General features: G+C 40.5%; 1 protein-coding gene across 2 annotated transcripts in view; it reads right to left on the minus strand.

The window, feature by feature from the left end:
* Window positions 1–12,056: 12,056 nt before the first annotated feature.
* C6H12orf50 (chromosome 6 C12orf50 homolog) overlaps window positions 12,057–27,745 on the minus strand; it is a 29,040-nt gene continuing 13,351 nt past the window's right edge. Inside the window, exons 4-12 of one of the 2 annotated variants that reach the window (XM_070755780.1) lie at window positions 26,059–26,217; window positions 20,611–20,688; window positions 20,404–20,514; window positions 18,129–18,239; window positions 16,182–16,289; window positions 15,884–15,991; window positions 15,379–15,582; window positions 12,781–12,870; window positions 12,057–12,353 (exon numbers count right to left, since the gene is read on the minus strand). In XM_070755780.1, the coding sequence (XP_070611881.1) occupies window positions 12,328–12,353; window positions 12,781–12,870; window positions 15,379–15,582; window positions 15,884–15,991; window positions 16,182–16,289; window positions 18,129–18,239; window positions 20,404–20,514; window positions 20,611–20,688; window positions 26,059–26,217 (995 nt within the window). In that variant the 3' untranslated portion in view covers window positions 12,057–12,327. Of the gene's footprint in view, window positions 12,354–12,780; window positions 12,871–13,841; window positions 15,583–15,883; window positions 15,992–16,181; window positions 16,290–18,128; window positions 18,240–20,403; window positions 20,515–20,610; window positions 20,689–26,058; window positions 26,218–27,745 lie in introns of those variants that run through there. The other variant, XM_070755779.1, reaches the window with a different exon arrangement.

Consider the following 27,745-nt stretch of genomic DNA (forward strand, 5'->3'; position numbering starts at 1 on the left):
CGAACAGATATTCTTCCACAATGGCCAAACCCACATGCTGCTATTTATAGCAGCAGCCCTAATTACTGGAGCCCCACCCAAACACAGGTGGCCTCCCTTATTTCCTGTAATATGTTCTTACTTGGTCTCTTCTACACATAATTCTGCGCTTGCGTGGGTCCAAAATGTCATCATCTGAAGCAATAGAAGATAAGGAAGATTGACTGTGTGCCAAGCCCTCCTCTACCGAGTCACTCCCACCTTCTTCTTCATCCGAGGAAACTAAACTCTGAACTGACTCTGTCGGCAATAACACAGGCCTGTGACATGTTGAAGTTTCCCCTGCATCCACCTCCCCATTCCCTAGGGCAGGAGCTGGGCCAGAGCCAACCACAACAATTATATACCGAATTATAATGTGTCATTGATCATTATGAAATTTCTATATCAAAGATGATTGATAGATTAGATTAGTCCGATGAACTGTCAGATTTCCTGGATAATTGTAATTAGTTTCATACACCTCTTATAAATTTTAAGATAGCTATGAAAGTCTGTAAAAATGTGCATTTAGTTGATGTTTTTATGATAGTGTACAAATAATATAAAAATAAGGATAGAAGAAAGTCATTGATTAGCTGCTCTAAAATATTATACTACAAGTGCAAAGGAAGCATGAGAACCAGGTGAGTTCAACTTTTGTAGATGTATGTTCTGTCATAGTTTCAATTTAGGCCATACAAAAAAATCTAATTAGCAAGTATCCATTGTCTCCAGATAAGAAATATTATAATAATAGAGCTGTTAGGTTTCAGATTTAGAATAGAATAATAGCTTTATTGTCACTTTGAATGTACACTAATCAGCATACATTAAAGTGAAATTGCATTACGTACAGCTCTCAAAGGGTCACCACTTTGAAACATTGATATAATTTTGTGGATAAATCCATTTTTAGCAACTGGCCTTTCCAGCATATTACAATAAATCACTGGTTTCTTCACATCTACTTCAGTGTAATGCTTTGTTTCCCTTGGCTACAGCCAGTGGTGGGATTCAGCCAGTTCATACCCATTTGGCAGAATTGATACCTTTTGTTGTTGTTTTGTTTTGTTTGATGAACCAGTTAAATCTGTGTTTTCTGGAACACATATGATTTTCATTCAACTTCCTTCCAGGTGGGGGGAATAAAAAGAAAACCCTCCCCAAAAGTCCAAGAGAGGAGCAATAGAAATCAAATGGAGACGCAGCACGTTCTATCACATTACTCAGGCGAAAACTACCGTGTTTCCCGCAAAATAAGACTGGGTCCCCATTTTCAGGAGTTATCTTTGAAGCAGGCAGCAGGGGAGGGGCTTGCGCATAAGGTGGCCACCCAAGGCCAAAGCACCAGTTGAGCACCAGAGGGTCAGGAGTAATGCTCCCTCTAATTTGTTTTCGGTGTGGGCGGAAAAGTATAGTGTCTGAGTGGCAGTCCCTTTGGGACTGAGTGGCATAGAAGTATAAATAAATAAATAAATAAATAAATAAATAAATAAATAAATAAATAAATAAATAAATAAATAAATAAATAAATAAATAAATAAATAAATAAATAAATAAATAAATAAATAAATAAATAAATAAATAAATAAATAAGAAAAAATTCCCTTATTTTTTTATTAAAAGAAATTAATAATAAAGCAAAACCATCTCTCTCTTTCTTTTTTACTCTCTCTCTTTCTCTCTCTCCCCTCTTGCTCTCTCTTTCTTTTTCTCACTTTCTCCCTCTTTCTTTCTATCTCACTCTGTTGATCTCTCTCTTTCTTTTGCTTTCTTTCTCTCTCTCTTGCTATCTCTCTTTCTCTCTCTTTCTCTCTCTCTCTCTTTCTCTCTCTCTTTCTCTCTCCCTCTCTCTTTCTTTCTACCTCGCTCTGTCTGTTTCTTTCAGATTTTGAAGTGAAGGAGGGGATCAGATCATGCAATTAATCTACTAAAGATGATGCCGGATAAAATATTTGTAACTTCTTGGGCAAATTATCAAATAATATATATTATGATTGCTGGAGCTACCAAGAATAGAAGCAAAGACGCCAAGATCAAACAGAGCCATTATCAAATTATGGTAGACATGCCATATGTTAGACATGCCACAGCTAAGGCTGAGAAGCAAACTAAGTCCATTACTATATAAAAGAACAAGAAATGTAGCTTAAGGCCATAGGCTGGATTGTCATACTTTGTGGTAATTGGTGATATTTATTGTTACTTTTCTTGTACTTCAATAAATGCAGTTTACCTGTATGATTATAGGGTTTTAATTTTTTTCTATTGTTAGCTACTGAAGACTGGCTATGCTTCATCTTTAAAATTTTGTAAAAAGTTAACTATCCATTGTATGAAACAACATATGTATACAAGCTTCACTGTAGATGGTAATCAGACTTACTATTCTTTTACTATTTCCCAGGCTACCAATGTCTTTATATGTGATACTATTGCCCTCTAATGGTTATTGTTAAGTAAAAAATAACATTCATTTAACTATGTATTTTTGTCACTTTATAGGCATTTACCAGACGATGCATTTTTAGAATGCTTATATTTTCAAAATGACCCAAATTTCATCATTCACAATTAATTTCAAAAGACAAAGCATTATATCATTTATTCTTTATAGAAATGTTATCTAGATAGAAAATTAATGCCTGTAATGGATCATGTAGGGCAGAGGTCACCAACTGATGGTTCACAAGAAAATTTTGGTGGTCCGCAGCACACCTAGGTGGAAGATTCTGGGATAGCCAATATGGGACCAGCCAGGCAGCTCATGGTGGGGCTGAAAATCGCCACCATAGAAAGAGGTACTATTAAATATTCATGAAGAAGGTTCCAGAGTTCAGAATCTGCATGAAGCCTCTTAAGCCGTCCTGATTGGTTGCTTCATTTGGCGGGAGACTTGTTACCATGTTAGATAGAGTTTGTTACTTTGTGAACCCTATAAATACAAAGCGCGGCACTTTTTTTTAGAGCAATTTTAACTGTAACCCGTTTGCATTAACCCTGTCAGCTCTAGCCGAATAAACAACTGCTAATTCTACCAGTTAACTCTCCGAGTATTTTTCATTGGCGACGAAGGTGGTTGAACCTCCATTCAACCTATCCACCATGGAGACTCCGACTGCCACCTCCATGGCAAAACCTTCTGCCTTGTTCAACCCAGAACATATGATTTGGAAAGCCTATATGGCCAAATTTGAAATTTTCTTAGAAGCGACAGGGATGAAAGATGCTGATGATGGCTGAAAAAGAACAATATTCTTGAACCACTGTGGCACACAGCTCTATGATCTCACTAAAACCCTGACTGACCCAGAGCCAGCTAACTTGGTGGCCTGGGACGTGCTGACCACTAAGCTAGCCAACCACTTCAAGCCGACCAAACCGGCACGCTTATACTGGCACCAATTCTCTAGAATGGCTCAGACGGGGAGACAATAAACCAATTCGCCACCCATCTCCGCACTGTTCTGTCACAGTGCAATTTTGACAACCCAGAAGCGCGCCTAGTCGATGCACTAATCTTCAGCATGCAAAATGTCAAAATCAGGAACAAACTCCTGACAGAAGACGAACCTTCCCTTCAGGACGTGATCAAAGCGGCTCAAACCACTGAAGTGGTCGAAGCTGCCGCTGCTGATCTTAAAAAGAATGATAAAGTCGCGACCGTACATCACCTTCACAACTCCCTGCCACTTGATGTGCCGCCCCCAGATGACAGCAACCTTCTCCATGATCTCCCTGAAGACGGCTGCCTCCAAATCCGAACTCCAGTTACCAGACCTCCACGTCTACAGCCTCAGATCTACTCCTGTGCCGGCTGCCGTGGAAACTACCCACACTCGAGATGCCCATTCCAAAATGCCTTCTGCTGCCGTTGCGACTGCAGAGGCCACATCACGGATGCCTGCAGAGCCATCCTGCCCAAGGACCAACCCGTCTATAAAAGGCCACCTCAACTACAAACCGCATCCTGGCTAAACCGAGACACCCAAATGCTGAGACCCCAATACCACCCACCTGCCAGGCTTCCACTGTTTCCACCACGAGACCAACACCGAGGTAAACCTTGCCCCAGGGAAACCAACAGACTGGAACTTGGCCCAAAAAAACTTTTAATTCCTATCCTTTTGAATAGCCAACCCTGCCAGATGGAAATGGATACTGGCTCAGGTTTTCCATAAGGCCTTGGCAGAAACTAAAACTCTACATGCCAGACTTACTGCCTTCCCAGCTAATGCCTGTACCTGTAATTATCAAAGACTTCCAAGGGAACCCCATTTCTATCTTGGGGAAGGCTATTGTACCTGTCACTTTTAAGGGCATTAACTGCAACTGCCCCCGATCATTGTCCAAGGGGCTAACCACTCCCTCATGCGTCTGGAATGGATGGGCCCATTGGGATTGGCTGTGACTGGGCTACATCAACTGAGGGTGGAGGAATCCCCTAATTTTGTGTCTGAATTTCCCAATGTCTTTGACAATTCCCTGGGTTCTTACAAAGGTCCTCCAATTTCCTTTTCCATAGATCCAGCTGTTCCCCCCATAAGATTGAAACCTCGAAGGGTCCCCTTACCCTTATTGCCAAAGCTGGATCACCAGCTAGACAAACTGATTGCACAGGGAATCTTAGTGCCCGTAGAGCACGCCCCCCTGGGAAATCCCAATTGTAACCCCCATGAAACCAGATGGTTCTCTAAGGGTATGTGCTGATTACAAATCAACCATAAATAAGGCACTGCAGCACAACTCCTACCCTATCCCTATTGTACAGCAGCTTTTGCATTCTCTAGGAAATGACAGATTCTTTGCAAAGCTGGACCTCGCCCAAGCTTACCAGCAACTGCTGGTTGATGAAGCCACCGCATTGGCACAGACACAATTGCATCAGTGAATCAGGGCGGTCCTCACTAGAATGCAGGTCAAAGGATTGAAATTAAGGGCAGTGTGTGGGGGGACAGACAGTGTAGAGTTTTTGGGGTACAAAATTGACAGTGAAGGCTTACACCCCACCTTAGAAAAGATAAGGGCCATCAGAGAAGCCCCTGAGCCAAGAAATAAGGCAGAGCTTCAGGCATTCCTAGGGCTCCTCAACTTCTACTCTGGTTTTTTTTAAACAGAAGGCTACCGCAGCTGAGCCATTGCAGACTACTACACAAGACTACTACACAAGCCTGGAGATGGGGAAGCAGTGAACGTGCAGCTTTCATGAGAATAAAATACCTTCTAACATCTCATAGCGTGGTAGTCCAATACAATAACACCCAACAATACAGCTCACATGTGATGCCTCCCCTTATGGGGTAGGTGCAGTATTGGCCCACCTCTTGCCCAATGGGGCTGAGGCTCCCATAGCTTATTTCTCCAGAACCCTCTCTAATGCTGAGATGAACTATAGCCAGCTTGACAGAGAAGCCCTGGCCTTAGTGGCAGGAGTTAGGAAATTCCATAATTATATCTTTGGAAGAGAATTCGAACTGGTGACTGACCATAAACCACTACTGGGCTTACTAGCCGACAACAAACCAACCCCACCATTCATGTCACCAAGGATGACCAGGTGGGCTATTTTTTTAGCTGCTTATCAGTACACACTGCAACATAGGGCAGGGTCTCAGATAAACTATGCTGATGCCCTGAGTCGTTGCCCCATAGCGCAACCAGTAGAAGACCCTGCACCAGCCAGTGAGGTGCTACTACTGGAGTTAGTAGACCAGCCCATTGTCATGGCCAAAGACATAGCCACTGAAACCAGGAGAGACCCAGTCTTACATACAGTCACGCAATACATTCTTAGAGGGTGGCCAGGAAAGGGCCAGGATCCTTACCTTAGAGAATTCACAGATAAACAGCAAGAGTTAACCATCATGAGGGATTGTATCCTGTGGGGCAGTGATTTTCAACCTTTTTTGAGCCGCGGCACACTTTTTACATTTACAAAATCCTGGGGCACACCACCAACCAAAATGACACAAAAAGACAGTAAATATTATTTATTTATTCAATTTTTATGCCCCCTTCTCTTTAGACTCAGGGCGGCTTACAACATGTTAGCAATAGCATTTTTTAACAGAGCCAGTATATTGCCCCCACAATCTGGGTCCTCATTTTACCCACCTCGGAAGGATGGAAGGCTGAGTCAACCTGGAGCTGGGGATGAGATTTTAACTGCTGACCTTCAGATCTACAGTATTTCTACATGTATTTATACATAGAACATACAATCCCATGTAACATCCCCTTATAAATACAGTCAATCATCAATCATCCCTCCTCAAATTTATACTACTGTCTCATTTCTGTCTCTCCCCCCGCCCCTTATATGTCTGTGTGTACTCAAACCATTTCCAAAACCAGGTGAGGGCTGGGGTTTTATTCTCTTTTATTCTTTTCAAAAACAGGTGAGGGCTGGGTTTTTTTTCTTATTATTTGGGTGCTTTTTACCATGCTTCAAGAATCACCTCTCTCTCTCTCTCTTGTTTCTCTCTCCTCTCATTCTCTGCCTCAATCATTTTCTCATTTCTCCTCCCCTTTTTGTTCTCCTTCTCTCTCTCTCCTTTCCTCTTCCTATCTGTCTCTCTTGCTTTCTTTTTTTCTCTCTCTCTCTTGCTTTCTTTCAGTATCTCTTGCTATCTCTCTTTTTCTCTCTTGCTTTTCTTCTCTCGTGCTTTTTCTTGTTCTTTCTCTCTCTCTGTTGCTCTCTCTCATTCTCTTATTTTCTCTCTCTCTCTTTTCTTTCTCTCTCTCTTAGTCTCTCTCTCTCTCTTGTTCTCTCTTATTTTCTTTCTCTCTCTTGTTTTTTCTCTCTCTCTCATGCTTTCTCTCTTGTTCTTTCTCACTCTCTCTCTCTCTCTGTTGCTCTCTCTCGTTCTCTCTCTTCCTTTCTTCTTTGTGGAGGCCAGCGAAGGTTTCCCTTAGTTTGAATGTTCCGAGCAAGCAGCCCCTTTACTGACAGCCCGGGACGGGACGGTGAGAGGGGTGGGCGTTCCCACAGCGCTTGGAGTGGCTAGCGGCCAGATCGCCAGCGCCGCTGCAGCCACCACTGTGGAAGTAGCCGCACCCCAAAAAAGCCGGAGAGAAGGAAGGATCGGGCGGGCGGGGACAGCCACAAGTGGAAGCCTCAGCCCTGGAGCCCCCTCGCGCCCATGGCTTCTCGTCGATGTCTCTGCCTGCCCGATCCGCGGGAGTGCTAATAGCGGCGGCGGCGGGAATAGGGGGGGCTCCTGCAAGTGGAAGCCTCAGCCCTGGAGCCCCCTCGCGCCCATGGCTTCTCGTCGATGTCTCTGCCTGCCCGATCTGCGGGAGTGCTAATAGAGGTGGCAGGAATAGTGGGGGGGGGCTCCTGCCCACCGCTGCTATTAGCACTCCCGCGGATCGGGCAGGCAGAGGCATCGACGAGAAGCCATGGGCGCGAGGGGGCTCCAGGGCTGAGGCTTCCACTTGCAGGAGCCCCCCCCCCCACTATTCCCACCACCGCCGCTATTAGCACTCCTGCGGATCAGGCAGGCAGAGGCATCGACGAGAAGCCATGGGCGCGAGGGGGCTCCAGGGCTGAGGCTTCCACTTGCAGGAGCCCCCCCCCGCTATTCCCGCCACCGCCGCTATTAGCACTCCCGATGCCACAAGTGAAAGCCTCAGCCGCTGCTATTGCCATCCCGCCGAGTCCCAAGCTCACCTGCTGCAAAGAAGGCACGAAGAAGAAAGGCGCGAAAATGAAGGTGTGAAGAAGCAAGCCGGGACACTCAACTTCCGGTTTGGAAGCGGAACTTCACGGCACACCTGACCTTGTCTCGCGGCACACCAGCGTGCCGCGGCACAGCAGTTGGGAAACGCTGCTGTGGGGAGACTGGGTAGTAGTGCCCAAGAGTTTAAGGGGGAAAGTAATGAACATGCTGCATAAAGGACACCCTGGAATCATTAGGATGAAGGCCCTAGCTAGAGGGCACCTTTGGTGGCCGGGATTAGACAAGGACATTGAGCAGTGGGTGGCCACCTGCTCCCCCTGCCAGGAGTCTAGGCCTAGCCCTCCTAAAACCAAGCCAACAGATTGGGAACTACCCAGGGGGCCCTGGTCACATGTCCATGTGGATTTTGCTGGGCCAGTAGATTCCCAGTCCTTCCTGGTAGTAGTGGATGCTTATTCTAAATGGGTGGACATTATCCTCATGGGAAGCACAACCTCCTGCGCCACTATCAAGGTTCTATGTAGACTCTTTGCTATCCATGGTTGCCCAGACATCTTTGTATCAGACAATGGGCCTCAGTTCACCTCAAGACAAATGGAGCTGTTCCTAGCTCAATTATGGGTCAGGCACGCCCTCATCTCACCCCATGCACCTTGGGCTAACAGATTGACAGAAAGGCTCGTAAGGGTGGCAAAAGAGGCTCTAAAGAGGTCTGAACCGGGGGAAATCCAAGAACGTTTGGATACTATCCTACTATTACAACACATCACACCCAATGCAATAACTAAGAAAAGCCCAGCAGAACTTCTGATGGGGAGAAAGTTAAGATTCCCATTAGATAGATTACACCCCGAATATGCCAACACCCAAGAAAAAACTCATAGGTCCCCTGAAAGGTCTTTGGAGTTGGGGCAAAAGGTTTATGCAAGGAATTTCTATGGGGGACTCAATTGGGCTATGAGAACCATCACTGAGAAACTAGCCCCTAAAACATACTCTGTAAAGTTAGAAGATGGCAGGACTTGGAGGCATCATATAGATCACCTCCGACAGCGCTTAGAGTCCTCAGCCCTACGAGAACAACATCCTAGCAAGTTGGCTAAAAACACTCACTTTTCGCTCCCAGCAGGGAGCACAGCCCAACAAACTCGCTCCCAGTCCCGCTCAGAAATGTTTGAAATGAACAGACTGTTAAATATTAACTGGACAATCACAAAAGAAATGGCAGTACTAGTAAAAAAGGGAGATTTAAGAGAATTTAGAGAAATAAAAGTAGCAGCACTGGAAAGCGCTCAAGCAGTAATTGTATTGGGTTGGAAAGAAGCAGCAAAATGGACGATACAGAATTGGTATCAGTACATGGTGTACCACATTCACTTTGAAATTATGGAGGTAAGGATGAATATGTACAATGAAAATAAATTGAAGAAACTGATGGAACGATGGGACATAGTGAGAGGTTATATGACAAGTAGAATTTGTGATCTAGCCACAAAGAATAAATTAGAATCACTCTTTGATATATAAATAAAATGCAGATCCTAGCTTAGAAGAATGTTAAAGAAGTTTGTACAAACCCTCCAATTGGTGGTGGGGTAGGTATGTTGTTAGGTGGTGGGTGCACCCTCACAGGGCACTGTTTTATGTTGTATGGTGTGCAGTGTGTGTGTGTAACATTTAAAAAAAACTAATAAAAAAATTTCTAAGAAATGTTCGAAATACCCTTGGACTTACCAGGTCTTCAACAGCATTCCAGCGGTGCGGGATCTGTTCCCCTGGTAGCCGGCAGCATGGCTGCAGACTCCTCGGATGGAGGAGCTCCACAGGCAAGGCCTGGAGCTCTCAGCAGCAGCTCAGAGGAGCCGACCTCCTCTTAGCCTGACATCCAAGTGTTGAATGATCTGCGCAGGTCTGAGCGTGAAAGTCGCAGACCCAGCAGATTGGAAGACTTCGTCACATGGTTAAGCTAACTGACCTTCTCCTAAACTAAGAGGGGAGGGGTGTTAAATATTCATGAAGAAGGTTCCAGAGTTCAGAATCTGCATGGAGCCTCCTAAGCCATCCTGATTGGTTGCTTCATTTGGCGGGAGACTTGTTACCATGTCAGATAGAGTTTGTTACTTTGTGAACCCTATAAATACAAAGCGCGGCACTTTCTTTTAGAGTAATTTTAACTGTAACCCGCTTGTGTTAACCCTGTCAGCTCTAGCCGAATAAACAACTGGTAATTCTATCAGTTAACTCTTCAAGTATTTTTCAGGTACATGCAACTTTGAGGTGATAGATGTGTAAGGAATAGGACAGCCTTCGACGAGCAGAATGAGGTAATGGTGCTGTTGCAGCAAGGGGTGTGGGGGTGTAGGCAGGCCAAAGTAATGGGTGTCGGCAACAGCTCTTTCATCCCCCTGCTGGAATATGGAGCGAATCTCTATCACTTGTCCTTCCCTTCTCAGGCCAGGTGACAAGTTGTTGTTGTTGTTGTTATTTATTAGATTTGTATGTCGCCCCTCTCCGAAGACTCAGGGCAGCTCACAGGATACAATATAAAACAGTAAATACAAAATAAATCTAATTAATTAAAAAACTACGCAAGCTAAAATCCCAGTATATTAAAATCAATCAAACAATTCAATCACAGCCATATATCACATTTATTGGCCAGGGGGTCTAGATCTAATTATCCCAAGCCTGGCGACATAAGTGAGTCTTGAGAATCTTGCGAAAGGCGAGGAGAGTGGGGGCAGTGCAAATATCTAGGGGGAGATGATTCCAGAGGACCAGAGCTCCCACAGAGAAGGCTCTTCCCCTAGGCCTCACTAAATGACATTGTCTGGTTGATGGGACCTGGAGAAGGCCAACTCTGTGGGACCAAACCGTCCACTGGGATTCATACGGCAGAAGGCAGTCCCATAAGATTTAAACTGCTTTGGGCTTTCAAAGTATAAAATATTTCTGTAAAGTTGTACAGTATAGAAACTAAAATGCACATTATCCAATTAGGAAGGTAAAACCAATTTTAACAATGTGTTGCCATGCCTGACAGTTAAAAAAATGCCCCCTTTCATTTTTCACATCTTTGTATTGATTTCACAACTGAGACAAATTGCAAGGATCTGTGTTATAGAATTATGAATTATTTCTTTTCATTTTGAAATACAAGATAAATTATTCAATATTACCTAGAAAATTGGAGATGATAAAGGAAGGCATATAAGAATAGGCATGTCTAGCTCAAAACAAGCCCATACCATATATTATTAAATTAACAAAAAAAAGTTAATACAATATATATTGTAAAATTACTGGTTAAGCTAGAACTGTTCTTATTTGTATGGATATTTTTGAAGGCTACACTATCACGTAATTTTGAAGGCTACACTATCACGTAAATTATTGTTGGCGCAACCCTTACACTGGTGATCAAGAAGAAAACTGAACAGAATATCACAGCACAAGCTTGTTTTAAGATGAAAGAACAGGCTCCAAGTATCAGTGGAGGAAACAATTACTCTACATTCTATAAGGGCCAAGGTAGAGCAGTGGTTAGAGTGCAGTACTGCAGGATAATTGAGCTGACTGCTAGCTGCAGTTCGGCAGTTCAAATCTCACAGGCTAAAGGTTGACTCAGCCTTCCATCCTTCCAAGGTGGATAAAATGAGGCTCTAGATTGTTGGGGGCAATATGCTGACTCTGTAAACCACTTAGAGAAGGCTGTAAACCACTGTGAAGTTGTATATGTCTAAGTACTATTGCTATTGTTGTGTAGTCATATATGATGACTTTGATTAAAGCACTTTGCACAGAGTGCACTTTAGATAAACATATCTTTACTTAATTGTTATAAAGTTTTCCACCAATAGCCATCCCTTCCAGTCTTCAGATGGCCACTTAATTCCAATATTCAGAAAATTGTTATTTAAATATGGTAAGAATTAAATATGCTGATTTATATATGCTGATTACTCTCTGGAACAACACAAAATATTAGTAGGATCTATAGTCATCTTTGCATCAGAGTGTTATTAGTAGCTCTACATTAAGAAAGAAGAAAAGACTGGTGTCCCTCTCATTAGTACCACTGTCATTAATATCATGCTAATCTCTATTGCAAAAAGAAAAGTATTCTAAACACCTTTTCTTGTGAGAGAACACACTCCACCATTGTGACAATGCTAAGCAGAACATTTCTGCATGCTTTGAAAAGTAATTAAGAAAGAGCCCAATATTCTCTGCTATTCAACAAATTAGTTCTGCTTTGTTCAGATTTTGACAAAAGTCTGGAAAATAAATGGCTTTATTGAATATTAGAGATGTGCTTGTCCATATCCAAAGCACTTATGAAGCATGCCTATACTTACTCTCAAATAGTAAAACTTTCAATCCAGGTGCATATTAAAATAATTGATTCAGAAATAGCTTGCTTACATATTTTAATGCAAATGTTTTAGCACATATACTTCCTGAATTTTAGAATGTTTTTGTCACCTTAGATCTCCAGTTGGATTTTTCTGATAACCAAATCATTTGAATTTGAATATTTTGTCGTCTTTTGATGGCGAACCATAGAAGAGCAATATACCATTTCTTTATTCCTTCTTTCCTCTCTTTAAAATTAACTTCCATTTTATCTACTTCCATTTCTTCTGGGCTCTGAAATGGAAGCATATGAAAATTTAAAAATGCAATAATATAAAATCTGAAAGTTATAGAGTCAAGGTGGCCTACAATAAACCATAGATTGTGACATCAATAATATAATCTGGATTCCTAGCTGTTCGTACATCTTATATTTTTGCCCTTGATTAATGGACCATTACTTCATGTGTTACTTGCATTATCCACTTATTTGTAAATTAAGTAACTTTCTTCCTTAGTCAGGTTTTAATTATTCATTTATATAAAAAAGGACTACAGACAAGACTGGTCTGTAGCTAAACTTTAGATAGCATTTTATTTCATGAATTCATCCTTTTTCCATTAGCTATTGGAAAAAAATTGATTTCTTAAAAAAAATCCCTCCATATTCTTTTGCTTCATTTTTAATACTTGCAGTATATTACTATCACCTTATAAATACCTGAATGCATTTTTTCAGGTTTAGTATATATTTTAGAATGCGGGCTTCTTTTTCTCCAGGCTGGTATATTATACGCTGAAGCACACCTCTCTTTAAAGAAAAAGAAAAGAAAGTTTTAATTTTTCTCTTTTATAACTTTTACTTCATCATTCACCTTAAGCACATGTACCATAATTGTTACCTTAACCTCTTCTGATATTACATAATAAAAAATCCAACTGAAAAAAGCTTTAATTCTATAAGAAAATATATTCTAGATTTAAGCTGAAATTGTGAACAAGATTTTTGAAGAAATCCTCTTGTGTACTTAATTCCTTTATTTTAATGCATTTTTGGTTAGATATATATTTTGTATATTCTTCAGGAATAAATGTGTGTCTTTCTTTTTTTTATCACTACAAGAATTCTATGTATGGCATAGATTGAGTTAAGAAAGAGCGATTGGTCCAGACTCCAAACCTACATTAATTGGTTTATGTCTCAGGGTTATAAATCTGGTCTGGAAACATCAGGTTGGTCTCTAGATGGCAGCAAAAACATATTGAATATGCAATTATGCATCCAAATGGAAACAAAGAACATAAAAGTTTTATGAACATGATGATAACTACCTGTTTTATGCAATTTATATTCTTTTTATAGTCTTACAAAAATTGTGAAAATTTCATTAACATACTTTTTGTCCATTTAACTTTAAAAAAAAAATTCTTCCTTTTTAAGTAAGGGGGTTTTATATCAGCAATTGTTCATGAGAGTTCAAATCAAATCAAAATTTATTTCCCAGTAGTGACCCAAACCAAACTACAGTGTTAAAAATATCATGGAATTTTTATTCTAACTGGAACAAGCATTTGCCAGGATTTCAAGGTTGACAAGTAATAATTCTTTAATAGGGCCTTCAGTATTAAGATTTCATGAAAAATATTTAGAAATGCACATACAGTATAGTATATGAATAAAATTCATTAGGTATGAAAAATAATTGTAAAGGATATTGTGCTACTGCACTAAGGCTGAACAAAAAAGCACAACAAATAAATCATATTAGGAGAATAAATCTGCTGCATTGAAAATGTTTATTAAGAAATTGTTACATTTCAGTATTCAAAATAACAAGTATTAAATTTAATGTAAGGGGCATTACAACATTAAAACAGAATTATGATATAAAGTATGGATGTAACAAAACTATTTCAAAATCTTTTTTAAACAATTGATATCTTCCGCTGAAAAATTTGCTTTTAACTTTATTAATAATATTTGGAGTAACTAATTTAACAAAGTGAAATAATGATTTATAAAGATAGCAAAATTTCTAAAATAACATGGATAGCATTTTTCTAGTTTGTACAAGGTAAAACTACCAACTTCTCAGATATATTTTGGAAATACACTTTTCAGAAAAGGTGATATTGCTGAGAGTTACAGAATATAAACTTCTAAAAGCTCACAGTAAAATTCAATCTTGGTATGATGGACTGTTACAGAGAAAATGTAAAAAAAAAAATACCTGAAAGTATGTTATAATTAGTCTGAATTATCCCAGTCTCCTATTACTAATCCTTTATGTTATCTACATATTTCTTCCTTCTAAATGTTATTTACCATTTTTAGACAAAAAAATTAAAAGATAAAAAATAAAAGTAGTGAATGGAGTAGCTAAATGAACAGGCAGAGTAGAGGCATGATAGAATTTAGATTAAAATCAGTTATATGAATAAATATTCAATAACAAAGCTAGAGGGGGGGTAAACCTGAATTGAAACTTTCCCTGTATTTTTTTTCCATTTCAAGAAAAAAGATGACCAGTATCAATGAAAAGTAATACTCAACATCCCTACATTAGCTAAAGAAGAGGTAAAAAAAATTCAGCTGATTTATATTTAAGTTACCTCTGATTTGTTTAACCCTGGCTTGTGGGCTAAGCCATAGACACAGTTTGCAAATCACAATTGCTGCATTTACATAACATACTAAGAATTGGGGCAAATATTTCATATACTGTACTAAGATTTAGAAACAAATCATAAATACTAGAGCAAGAAACAGAATTAATGACATATCATTAATGTAAAGTGAGATTTCAAAATAACCACAAACAAAATTAAAAAATAGTAATGATTGCTACAGGTTTCTTTCTTACTAAATATTCTCCAGTGAACAGCACTAACAGTTAAACATTTTAATAGAAAATTAACATTATTGCAGAATTTTTGAATGACCAGTTTCTTATAACCTTGTTCCTCATTGCAAAAACTGAATTGCATAGACACTGTATAAAACCTAGAATCATATTCGTTTAAGAAACAATTTACTTAAGTTATTTTAGCTAGATCTTTCTCAAAATTAATTCTAAAAGCAATTTATACAATTAATAAAATTTAAATGTTATTGTTTCAAATTTATTTGAAACAGACAGAAAATAGCTGTCTCTTCCTTGTAGAGACAAAGTAGCAATTTTGAAACCTTTAGGACACCGCATCACAGCTGAAAAACCTCTATTAATGAAACAATAGTATTATTTAATTAGCGTAGTATCTCATTAGGAGACAACTGATTCCCATAACACAAAGAGATCTTATAAAGCTAGATGCTCACCTGTAGATAAATTCATTTTGGATTCTTTTGCTACCCCAATTTTAGCATAGGTGAGATTTTGAGACCTTCCAGCCATTGGAGCACTCAAGGAAATACTTCTCCCATTGGCTCTCTGAGAAGGAACATAAGAGGCATTCTCAGCATTCTTGATTTGATCATTTTGTTGGCAATTCCCTTTATTTTTAGAGTTTGAAGTATGCATTGCTGCAAGAGATAATAAGACAATCAATATTTTCCCCCAACATGTAAGAAAGTACTCAGGACTCAACCTATACAGCAAGGATGGGAAATCCTTCCAGTTTAGTCATCCATGAACCCAGAACATCCCAGCTGGAAGAAAATCAGCACTCGTGGAGGACTTTATCCATCACTCATATTGAAAAAATAAATTAAATACTGGGTCCTAACAAAGAGCTTCATCTTAATAGAGTGTGCCTGATGACGGAAAATGCTAAAATTGTGCAGACTCTTATTTGGAATAATTCAAAAAGTTCCTTTGAAATACCTTTTGCTGTCAAAGGAGCAGAAAGATTTTTGGATTCCTCAGATAGCCATTTCTTTTTTTTTACTCCCTTAAAATGATGCTTCTTGATGCTTTCTGTATGACTTGTAACTGGAAAAAAATGTTAGGATTGTGTTGTTCAGTTCTAGAGTAATAATTACTAAGGAAGCCAACACTTCTAAAATTAGCAATTTCTCTCAGGTATATTTTAGCCAAAGCCCTTGCCAGAATGTTTTAAGACAGCACATATATTTATTTTTTCCATTGAGAAAAAGAAAGGTGAGACATGAGTTCTGAGTACCTTTAACGTTTAAACACTTTAGCATGGTAAATTGTTTCTCTCCATTGAACATTTTATTTTGTATCCCTTCAACAAATATATTTCTTTGTGACAAGTAACAATCACCTCCTACAGAGAAACAGATATATCACAGAATTATCAGAGAAAATGAAACAATAACAAGGAACATACAAAATAAAGAAATTTTAAAAATAGTATTCTAGATGTCTGTTCTTTTCCCTTTAAATATAAAGGCAATGAATGGCAAAATGTACACATGAAACAAAGTTGTTTAAACTAGCAAACTGAAATGTGATTCCATGGTATGAGAATCAATGGATCCTATGTAAAACCTAAATGGCAATAACTCTTCATATTTCTGATCATTGTAGTGATATTGAAAAACTGCAAGGAGTTGTTTTATTGCTTCTGTTCAAAGGCCTTATTTTTAACAAACTACAACCACATGCCATATCTAACATTAAAGGAAAAGTTTGAAAAATTTTGCAATCAGTAGCCATAGTCAGTTGATGTTACACCTAAAATGCTAACTCAAATCATTCTACTTCTTTTCTGCAATTGTATATTCAGAAGAATTGCCTACAGCAGGGGTGTCAAACCTATGTTGTCATGGCAAAGTCATGCGACATATCAGGACTTTCCCCCTTTTGACTGAACCTGGTGTAGGCGAGGCCAATGCATGATGCCTCTGGCCCACAGGCTGCGGGTTTGACACCCCTGGCCTACAGGGAAGAAATAACCCACCTCACAAGGTATTTTGGGGGAGGGGTAAAGTAAAACATGGGAACATGTTCTCATGATGTACACTGTCTTTAATTATACAGAAATAAAGGGAAGATATAATAATAATAATAATAACAACAACAACAACAACAACAACAACATAAAGTTGTCCTAATAAAGCAGGAACTTAGTTTATAAGGAAGCAGGGGTGAAACCCTTTGAAGTCTACTATTGGTTTACTTTGTGTACACACATGCGCACCACTGGTGCTACCGTGCAATGCTGGGGAAAAAAGCATTTTGAAGCCTTCAGAGTTTTCTAGCTAATCTAGGTTGCATGACACAGCTGATCATCAGATGCACCCATTCTCCATGCATTTTTTACTACCAGTTCGGATGAACCGGTCTGAACTGATAGCATTTCACCTATGTAAAGAAGCCTATGTACATATACTTTATGTAGCTATTTTTTTTACAAATAACTACAGTGAGCGTTTATAAAGGGCTGACATCCAAAATCAAGAATAAGAAATGATATGAGGTTTATCAGGAACGTTTACATATTAAGAAATTTTGGGCTAACGTTTCTTTCAGAACTGTATTGTTTGTCTGGGAAATAACACTGCAGTATTGTAGTAACTGATTCTGTACAAAGCACACGAGAACTCAGTTGCTTGGAAATAATTGAATGGACACTCTTCACCTCCATATTCCATTTTTTCTTACAGATGGTTACACCAATATCCTTGCTGGGGGCTCTTATTTCTCAAAGGTTTATTCAGCAGCTTCCCCCACCCAATATTATCTTGCTTGTTCTGATGTAGAATTCTTTTGTTCTGAAACCTGTGGCATCTCTATTCAGGAACAACAATCCAGGTGTTTTTGTAATATGTTGATTCAAATCCCAAGTCTCTCTCCCTCTCGTTTTCTCTCTTTGTTTCTATTGTTGGTGGTTTCAATAGAGGAAGGATTCAAAAATTGCAGTCTGAGAAGAGAAGGTAAATGTAGCTTGCAAACAATCCCAAAGCTTCTTTAAATAAAATTAAATAAAGACAGATGGCATTGCTTCATTAAATTGGAAAATGAAAAAAGACTGAGCAGAGTTTCTGCAAACTAGGTCATTTGTATATGCATGTGTGTGTGTGTGTGAAAGCAGGTTGCTGCACACTTATTTCATTGTCAGTTATAAGAATTTAAATGTAGAAATTGTTTTTTAAATAATTACCTCCATTTTCAAAGGCATTAAGTTCAGAGTTAGAGCAACTGTCCACTGAGGCTGTTATTTTTGTTTGCCTGTCTATAATGTTAAACTTTGATGGAACTGCAACACCATCACCTAGAATGGTGAGAGAGAGAAATCTGTGAAGAACAAAACTGCATGTAATAGGAATAGTGTTCTGTAGGGACAGCTATTATCATAGCATTACCTACTGTTCTATAAGCTTTAGACCACTACCTATTGACAATATGGGGATCAATATGGGTAACAACTTATTAGATGGATATTATTAGGAACAATTAATAACATACAACTAATGAATATTTTACTTAATTCCATGACTGACGTGTCTGAAATAAATGAATATAATAATAATGTACAGTGTTTTAATACTTTAAAAAGCCATCATGTAGCAAATTTCTACACATAATTAATTGCATAATGCTCAGTTGAACTTAGAGTAAGTAAGCTTCACATATTATGTAGTAAATTATAATAGGACTACTATAACTTTCCATCAACCCATCTAACTATTCAATATACTTTAACTGGAGAACAAAAAGGCTATACTGTATTTCTTTTTTACATACAAAGACACATAGAAAGCTGTCTTACACCTGATATTATTTATTCATGTAATTCAGAATTGGAAAAATAAAACATAGTCTATCAAATCCCCTTTCCTGGCTTCCAGAATACAATAATCAGAAGACCCAAAGCCTAATAGACAGAAGACTCTGAATCCTCTTTCAAATCTCCAGACTCTTCCCCTACTCCCTCAAAGAAAATCAGCCATTTTGAGCATTATCTACTTATTTTGAAATAACAAAATAAGCCAAAATAAGTTACACTCTTGGCACAACCCAATATTTTCAACTCTGACTAGCAGCAAGTTTTATACTTAAGACAGGTTTCTACTCAGATAACTGACAAATACCCCATTGTGAACTTAGAGTATGTTATTTGGTACTTTTAGTTGGCAAGCCCAGAGATTGAATTTGGGCTTATTCCTGTAGTCTACCTCTAAAGGATATGTTAATGTGGATGTTTAACCATGTGGGGTGCCTCAGGGGTCGGTCCTCTCCCCCCTGCTATTTAATATCTACATGAAACCGCTGGGTGAGATCATCCAAGGGCATAGGGTGAGGTATTATCAGTATGCCGATGATACCCAGTTATACATCTCCACCCCATGTCCAGTCAACGAAGCAGTGGAAGTGATGTGCCGGTGCCTGGAGGCTGTTGGGGTCTGGATGGGTGTCAACAAGCTCAAACTCAACCCAGACAAGACGGAGTGGCTGTGGGTCTTGCCTCCCAAGGACAATTCCATCTGTCTGTCCATTACCCTGGGGGGGAAATTACTGACCCCCTCAAAGAGGGTTTGCAACTTGGGCATCCTCCTTGGTCCACGGCTAACATTGTAACACCATCTTTCGGCTGTGGCGAGGAGGGCATTTGCCCAGGTTCACCTGGCGCACCAGTTGCGGCCCTATTTGGACAGGGAGTCATTGCTCACAGTCGCTCATGCCCTCATCACCTCGAGGTTCGATTACTGCAATGCTCTCTACATGGGGCTACCTTTGAAAAGTGTTCAGAAACTTCAGATCGTGCAGCATTCGGCTGCGAGAGCCATCGTGGGGCTTCCCAGATTCACCCATGTTTCTACAACACTCCATGGCCTGCACTGGCTGCCGATCAGTTTCCAGTCACAATTCAAAGTGTTGGTTATGACCTTTAAAGCCCTACATGGCATTGGACCAGAGTACCTCCAGAACCGCCTGCTACCGCACGAATCCCAGCGACCGATAAGGTCCCACAGAATTGGCCTTCTCCAGGTCCCGTCGACTAAACAATGTTGTTTGGCGGGCCCCAGGGAAAGAGCCTTCTCTGTGGCGGCCCCGGCTCTCTGGAATCAACTCCCCCCGGAGATTAGAACTGCCCCCAACCTCCTTGTCTTTCGTAAATTACTCAAGACCCACCTATATCACCAGGCATGGGGGAACTGAGATACCTTCCCCAGGCTTTTATATTTTATGTTTGGTATGTATGTGTTGTTTGGTTTTAAATGATAGGGTTTTATATGTCTTTTTTCTCTTTTAATATTAGACTTGTTCCACTGTAACATTGTTTTTATTATTGTTGTGAGCCGCCCCGAGACTTATTATTATTATTATTATTATTATTATTATTATTATTATTATTATTAATATTTCTTATCTTTAAAAAGATAAAACAACATTTAAGACCCAAAATTAAAAACTTTAACTGTTCTATTCCTTACCTTCTTGTAATTCTCTGCATGTTTCCATAGGTTTAATGAGCTCATTCTCCAGCACTGAAGAATTTTTTGTTAAATTATTTTCCTGAGAAGTCTGAGTTCTATAATATTCTCCTGTTTCATCCACAAAAAAGACAAAAATTGCTATTATTATATCAGCTAAAAAACATGCCCCAATGTTCTTAGTTGTTATAATAATAAGATTCTTACCAGATTTATAACACATTTCCTTTATTGCCTTTTCTTCTTCTATATCTTCTGGTGTCTTTGACAATAAATAAGATGCATCTGTATGGAACAGTTTTTAAAAGTTATTTCTAATAAAATTCTTTCCAGGCTTTTTCCTGTGCCATATAAAGCAAATCTGAATTGCATTTACATTTATAATACAAAATAAAATATTTCTTTTACTGACTGAATAGTTTAAAAGAAAAAGCTAGATGATTTTTTTTCTAAATAAGTCCTATTCCCCACTTTCATTCTTTCCTTCCCAATTGGGCATTAAAAAAAAATATGTAGAAGCTGAAACTATTCTTACCAAAAATATGTAAAGAGGATATTTTGCTGAGTTTATGAGCTTGAAAAGAGAGCCATATCTGACCAAAGTTGCAAAGGAAAATATTCCAGAAAAAAATAATCCCTCAAGTAACAAAAATGGTCTCCTGTGGATAAGGAGATGCACATTTGCTGGAATGATGCTAATTGTTCTAGTCTCAGCCCCATTTTATCCGAGTCCCAAGATAGAATGTAAGCAACCAACTCTAAGCTTTCCAATGCACACAAAGGCACAACATAAGCAAAAGGACATGCATGCACCATGTTATTTCATTACATGGAAAAACAGAGAGATCTTTTTAATAGCTATTGCTGAGAAGAACTTAGAAAGAATTCCCGAATCTATACTTTATGTGCTTTTTTGGAGAGAAATTATATAAAAGATCTTTGGACTCTGTTATTAGTTGAATAAGTCTCTGAAAGCTAGTAAATCAGAGTCAAATTTGGATTAATGGGACAAGATGACCAAAGAAAGTTCAAAGTAAAAAAGGATAAATTTTCCTGGGACTATGGACAAAATATAAAACATTTTTTTTCTTTTAATGACCTTGTAGTCCCTTGCACTGGAGACAGGGTGACTAAATGGAACTGAGTATTTACTGGCCAAATGCTGTTCCTCATGTCTATGCAGAGTTCACAGCAGATAATTACTCATTTTGCCCAAAAAAAGAGATATCTGCTTCTACACTGAACTCACAGCCTCGTGACTGTGAGATGAGAGCGGTACCTCTAAGTCACCATGCTGCTCACAAAATATAGAACAATAGTAATAGAAAAATCCTCATGCAACCCGTTGGAGAGCATTTGGAGAATCTTTTAAGAATGTTTCATTCTAAGTTATCTTCCTTCTTCTTTTCTAATATTTTCTAATAATTCAACCTCCTTCAGTATCCCACCTTCGTTGCCAGTTGTTGAGTCCTGGGACTGAAGAGGCTTCAGACAGGCTTAAGACCAGGGGTGGGCTATCAATTGCAGCCCTACTAGAATGCGCCAGGAACACGCCCCTGTGCGTGCCCACGTCCGGCATGTGATTCAGCTTCTGCACATGCGCAGAAGCCAAATATCATGCAAAGAGGCGTGTGCGTGCGATTTCTGGGAAATTGGAAACAAGACTTGTTGGTCGCTCGCAACAGGCAAAACAAGGTAAGAGCTGCCAGCCCCCACCGTGCTGCTTGCCCTCGCTCCCCCTGCCGTGCCACTGGCCCTTGCTCGCCCTACTGCACCCGTCACCCCTGCTTACCTGGATCACCTCCTGCAGGGGCCATGGCAGAGGGAGCAGGCTGGGTGGTGCCAATTCTGGCTGTGCGGCCTGTTCTGTGCTCTCCTACGCCACAGGCATCTCTCCTGTAGCCCAGGAAATCAAAGAGCAGGCCATGCGGCCGGAGCTTGGGCAGGCCACTTTTGCTGCTGGCCCCAGCTGCTGCTCTAGGCACAATAGCAAGATTCAGCTGCTGCATGTATGCAGCAGCTGAAATCTCTTTCCAGCAGGAAAAATTGCCAGTTTCTTTGCTTCCGCACATGCGCGGAAGCAAAAAACCTGGTAATTTTTACCGGAATCGTGCTGGTGCATGCCGGACGGCAATAGAGCAAACCTATGCACTCCATTTCCATCAACAGAACTGTGTTCCCCCGTTCCACCTAGTAGCCCACCCCTGCTTAAGACAAACAGCTTTGTATTGCAACACCGAGTAAGATCCTGCAGAGAGACAGGTTGACAGCTTCCCCTTTTATAGGGAGCCGTCAGATAGCTCAACCAATCAATAATCTCCATTTTCTCGCTCTAGCAGTGGACCTTGGAGTAAACTGTGCAATCTTAATACTTAACAGTTGCTTCAGAATTGAGCTCCTTTTAAGGGATTGGAAAATTTCCCAAACCATATTTTATTCTACATGAAATATACAGTATGTCATAGAAGTGAGTACACCCCTTCACGTTTTGTAAATATTTAAGTATATATTTTGATGTGAAAACACTGAAGAAATGACATTTGCCTATAATGTAAAGTACTGAGTATACAGATTGTGTAACAGTGTAAACGTGCTGTCTTCTCATAATAACACAACACACAGCCATTAATGCCTACACTGCTGGCAACAAAAGTGAGTACACCCCTAAGTGAAAATGTCCAAATGGGGCCCAAAGTGTCAATATTTTGTGTGGCCATTATTTTCCAGCACTGCCTTAACCCTCTTGTGCATAGAGTTCACAGGTTGTTTCACAGGTTGCCACTGAAGTCCTCTTCTACTCTTCCATGATGGCATCACAGAGCTAGTGGATGTTAGAAAACTTGCGCACCTCCACCTTCCATTTCAGAATGCCCCACAGATGCTCAATAGGGTTTAGGTCTAGAGATATGCTTGGTCAATTCATCCCCTTTACCCTCAGCTTCTTTAGCAAGTCACTGATCATTTTGGAGTGTGCTTGGCATTGTTATCATGTTAGAATACTTCCCTATGGCCATTGAAGGGCTAACAAAACTTTTGCCACCACACTGTGGGCATGGCTTATGCAGGACGCCCTGCATTTTCTTTCAACATCTTTCAGTACAAATTGGGTGCTATGGAGTGGAGCTCTATTTTCACTACCCCACTGCATCCCTCCCCCATCTGGGCAGTAGCCCACCCCTGCCTATGGCCCTATCTCCAAAGGGAGGAGATCAGGCTCTGCTGCAGTATGTCACAGTACATGTTGGCATTCATGGTTCCCTCAATGAACTGTAGCTCCCCAGTGCCAGCAGCATTCATGTAGCCCCAAACCATATTCTCACCACCATACTTGATAGTAGGCAAGGCACAATTGTCCTTGTACTCCTCATCTGGTTGCCGCCACACATACTTGACACAATCTGAACCAAATAACTTTATCATGGTCTCATAGGACCACAGGACATGGTTCAAACAAGTATCTTGGTCTCATTGGACCACAGGACATGGTTCCAGAAATTCATACCAATTTAAGGCAGCATGCGGCATATGATCTGAACAATGACAAGCTGATCCCCCCACCCCTTCAACCTTTGCAGCAATGCTCACTTTTGTTGCCACCAATTTAGACATTAATGGCTGTGTGTTGTGTTATTTTGAGGGGACAGCACATTTACACTGCTATACAAGCTGCATACTCACTACATTGTAGCCAAGTGCCATTTCTTCAGTGTTGAATATTAATAGTTAAATATTTACAAAATGTGAGAGAGTGTACTCATTTCTGTAACATACTCTATATAATAAGCTTTTATTTCTCAAAGTCTGGATTTACAGTAAAACAGACATTCCAAACCATTTATCCACTTTTTAAAGTAGTGGAGTGTTGTTGGTTTTTTTTAAAAAGAAGAGCATTCATCTCCTTTTTAAACTGTCTCCAAATTTAACTAAGCAGTCTTTTAGATCAGCGTTTCCCAACCGGTGTGCCGCGGCACAGTAGTGTGCCGCGAGACACTGCCAGGTGTGCCGCAGAGCTACGGAAGCTCCAGCTGGGCGGGGCGCTGCCGGTGCCGACCTGGAGCACCCGCTCGCAGCTGTCCCCCGGCTCCTGCCCGATGCCGCGGTTTCCGGCGCTCTCCTGCTGAGCCCCAAAGAAGGAAGGCAGGAAGAAGAAGGAGAGCTTCGTTCTTTACGCCTTTTTCCCGTCTTCCTTCTTTGGGGCCCAGCAGGAGAGCGCCGGAAACCACGACATCGGGCAGGAGAGGACAGGAGAGAGCGCGGGCCGGGCGGGGGTGCAGAGGCGGGCCGGGGCTGGGGAGCGCCCGGGGGTTGCCCTTTTGGTTTGCGGCTGCAAGCGCGGCTCCCCGAGGCAGGCGGGCAGGCAGCTTCCCTCCCTGCGCCTTTCCCAGCTGCAGCCGCACCCCCCCCCGGTCCCCCCGCCAGTGCCCTCCCGCCGGGCCCTGGCGTCGGCGGCAAGTGTCCTTTGGGGCCCGGCGGGAGGGCACTGGCGGGGGGAGCGGGGGGTGGTGGCTGCAGCGGCCGCAGGCAGTTGCGGGGAGATGGCGGCGGCGAGAGGGAGCTCCAGGCGGCGGGAGCTCTCTCTCTCTCTCTCTCAGCTGACTGCAAGTGGGAGCCCTGACGGTGGCGATTGGACGTGCTGCTGGACGCCGTACTGCTGGCGCTGCGGGCTTGGCATATACGGCGTCCAACAGCACGTCCAGCTGCCGTCAGGGCTCCCGCTTGCAGTCAGCTGAGAGAGAGAGAGAGAAAGAAAGAGAGACATATAAGAGAGGCAGAGAGAGAGGCAGCAAGAGAGGCAGAGAAAGAGACAGAGAGAGAAAGAGAGGCAGCAAGAGAGGCTGAGAAAGAGAGACATAGCAAGAGAGGCAGAGAGAGAGAGAAAGAAAGAGAGACATAGCAAGAGAGGCAGAGAGAGAGAGAAAGAAAGAGAGACATAGCAAGAGAGAAAGAGAGACATAGCAAGAGAGGCAGAGAGAGAAAGAGAAAGAAAGAGACATAGCAAGAGAGGCAGAGAGAGAAAGAGAAAGAAAGAGAGACATAGCAAGAGAGAAAGAGAGACATAGCAAGAGAGGCAGAGAGAGAAAGAGGAAGAAAGAGAGACATAGCAAGAGAGACATAGCAAGAGAGGCAGAGAGAGAGAAAGAAAGAAAGAGAGACATAGCAAGAGAGACAGAGAGATAGCAAGAGAGGCAAAGAAAGAGACATATAGCAAGAGACAGTGAAAGAGAGAGAGAGAGAGCAAGAAAGAGAGAAAAAAGCAAGAAAGAGATAGCAAGAGAGAAAGACAGAGGAAGGGAAGGAGGGAGAGAGAAAGAGCAAAAAAGAGAGGAAGAAAGAAAGAGGGATGGAGAGAGAGAAAGAAGGGAAGGAAGGAAAAGAGAGAAAGAGGGAGAAATAGAGCGAAAGGGAGGAAGAGAGAGGGTTTTTTTGTCCAAACTTTTCTTTAGCCCACCCCCCACCCCCACCCACCCTTTCAATGTTCCCCAGGATTTTGAAAATATGAATAATGTGCCGCGGCTCAAAAAAGGTTGGGAAACACTGTTTTAGATGTATGTAGATAAGCAAAGGGGGAAAAAAGTATTCATGTTGGAATTTAATTTTCATCTCTTTGAAAAAGACAATATGCAGACAAACATGAATGTTTGAAAAAATATTTACATTTTTCTTCTTGTTCTTCCTCTTCTTCCTCCTCAAGATTGATGGTAATAATAAGTGGAGGATGAATAGGCCTTAATGTATTGTCCTGACCTTTTGTGGAATCTTGATTTTGAGCAGCATGCAAAATTCCTTCCTGAACTTCCCCTTGCAATGTGGAATCTATTGAAAGTAACTTTAAATTCAGTATAAAACTTTTGAATTGAGACTTTGAAGAGTTTAACAGGCTTAACTCAAAACAAAATATAATAATTGTATTTGGAATGTACGTTATCACTTGAACCATTAATCAAATAAATAAATCAATAGCATGCAATCCTATTCACAATGACAGAGGATAAAATTCTTACATGTTCAAATTGGAATAATTTTCCAATTTCAGCCTTGGTTCTTTAAGTGTTCCAGACAGTTAATGTATATTATTCTAACTGGTTCCAGTGAAATTTATTGTGTCATATGTCTATGGCAGCAGCAAAGGAAATAAAATATACATTAACTCTGAAATAAAAGATGCTTTGAAGGAAATGTTTCTTTTAAGATGCTATTCACTCCCCAAAGTATACAAAATTAATTACACATTACAAAAGAGCAATATTAAAGAAAAGATTCCATATCGTGCTAAGTATAGATTTTCAAATACCCTATTTTTCAAAGTATAAGATGCACCTCCCCCCCCCCCAAAAAAAGAGGGCGAAAATCTGGGTGTATCTTATACTCTGAATGTAGCCTTGTCCGAACAGAGGTTTCAAAGGGTGAAAAAAGGTTCAGAAAAAAAGCCTCTAAAATGGAGGTTTCAGGGGCAGAAAAAAAAGCAAGGCTCAGAGCTCACAACCAATGAACCTGTTGCTAAAATTCACCTATGGGAACAGCTTATTGGGGGTATTCCGAGAGGCCAACCCACCCACGAATCAACTTTTAAAAAATTTTCCTTATACGTCTGCGCTTGATAGTCTGAAAAATATGGAATGTTCTGACCAATCATACATTGCACTAATCCATATTCCAGGGTTTATCATTTGTAATGACTAGGTCCATAATAAAGCCCCCAACTAAATGAACAAAGTCAGATTATTAATTTTGTAATAAGTGAAAGGTCTATTACCTTAGAGGCTAGTTATTTATTTGCCTGAAATGAAAACAGTCCTGAATTTAAGATGATCCCCGGTCCACGAAAAGGAATAAACCAAACTCACGCTGCTTGCAAAAATCTTGTGCAATGCCCAGATTTTTCATTTATATCTTTAAAATCCTATTTTTAGCTAAAAGTAATCCTCAAGCTATATACTCATGAACATAACAATTATGTTCATGAGTATGAAACAATTGGTCCATTGCAGGGAGAAAACAGCAAGAAGGTGATAAGCAGCAGGGAGAAGCAGACCTACTCAACATGTTTTTTGCATCTGTCTTTACAGTAAGGGAAAAAAACTGCCCAACCTATCAAAAACAGCACCACAAAAAACATATTAGGAACACAAGTTAAAATAGGGAAGAAAATGGTAAGGGAGCACCTGTCCACCCTAGACAAATTCAAATCACCAGGACCAGATGGATTACACCTCAAGGTTCTGAAGGAACTGGAAGATGAGATCTCAGAACCACTGAACTATATCTTTCAAAGATCCTGGAGCACCAGGGAAATTGCCAGTGGACTGGAAAACAGCTGATGTAGTTCCCATCTTCAAGAAAG

This window comes from Erythrolamprus reginae, chromosome 6, assembly GCF_031021105.1.
Source record: "Erythrolamprus reginae isolate rEryReg1 chromosome 6, rEryReg1.hap1, whole genome shotgun sequence".
In the NCBI taxonomy this organism is placed as follows: domain Eukaryota; kingdom Metazoa; phylum Chordata; class Lepidosauria; order Squamata; family Dipsadidae; genus Erythrolamprus; species Erythrolamprus reginae.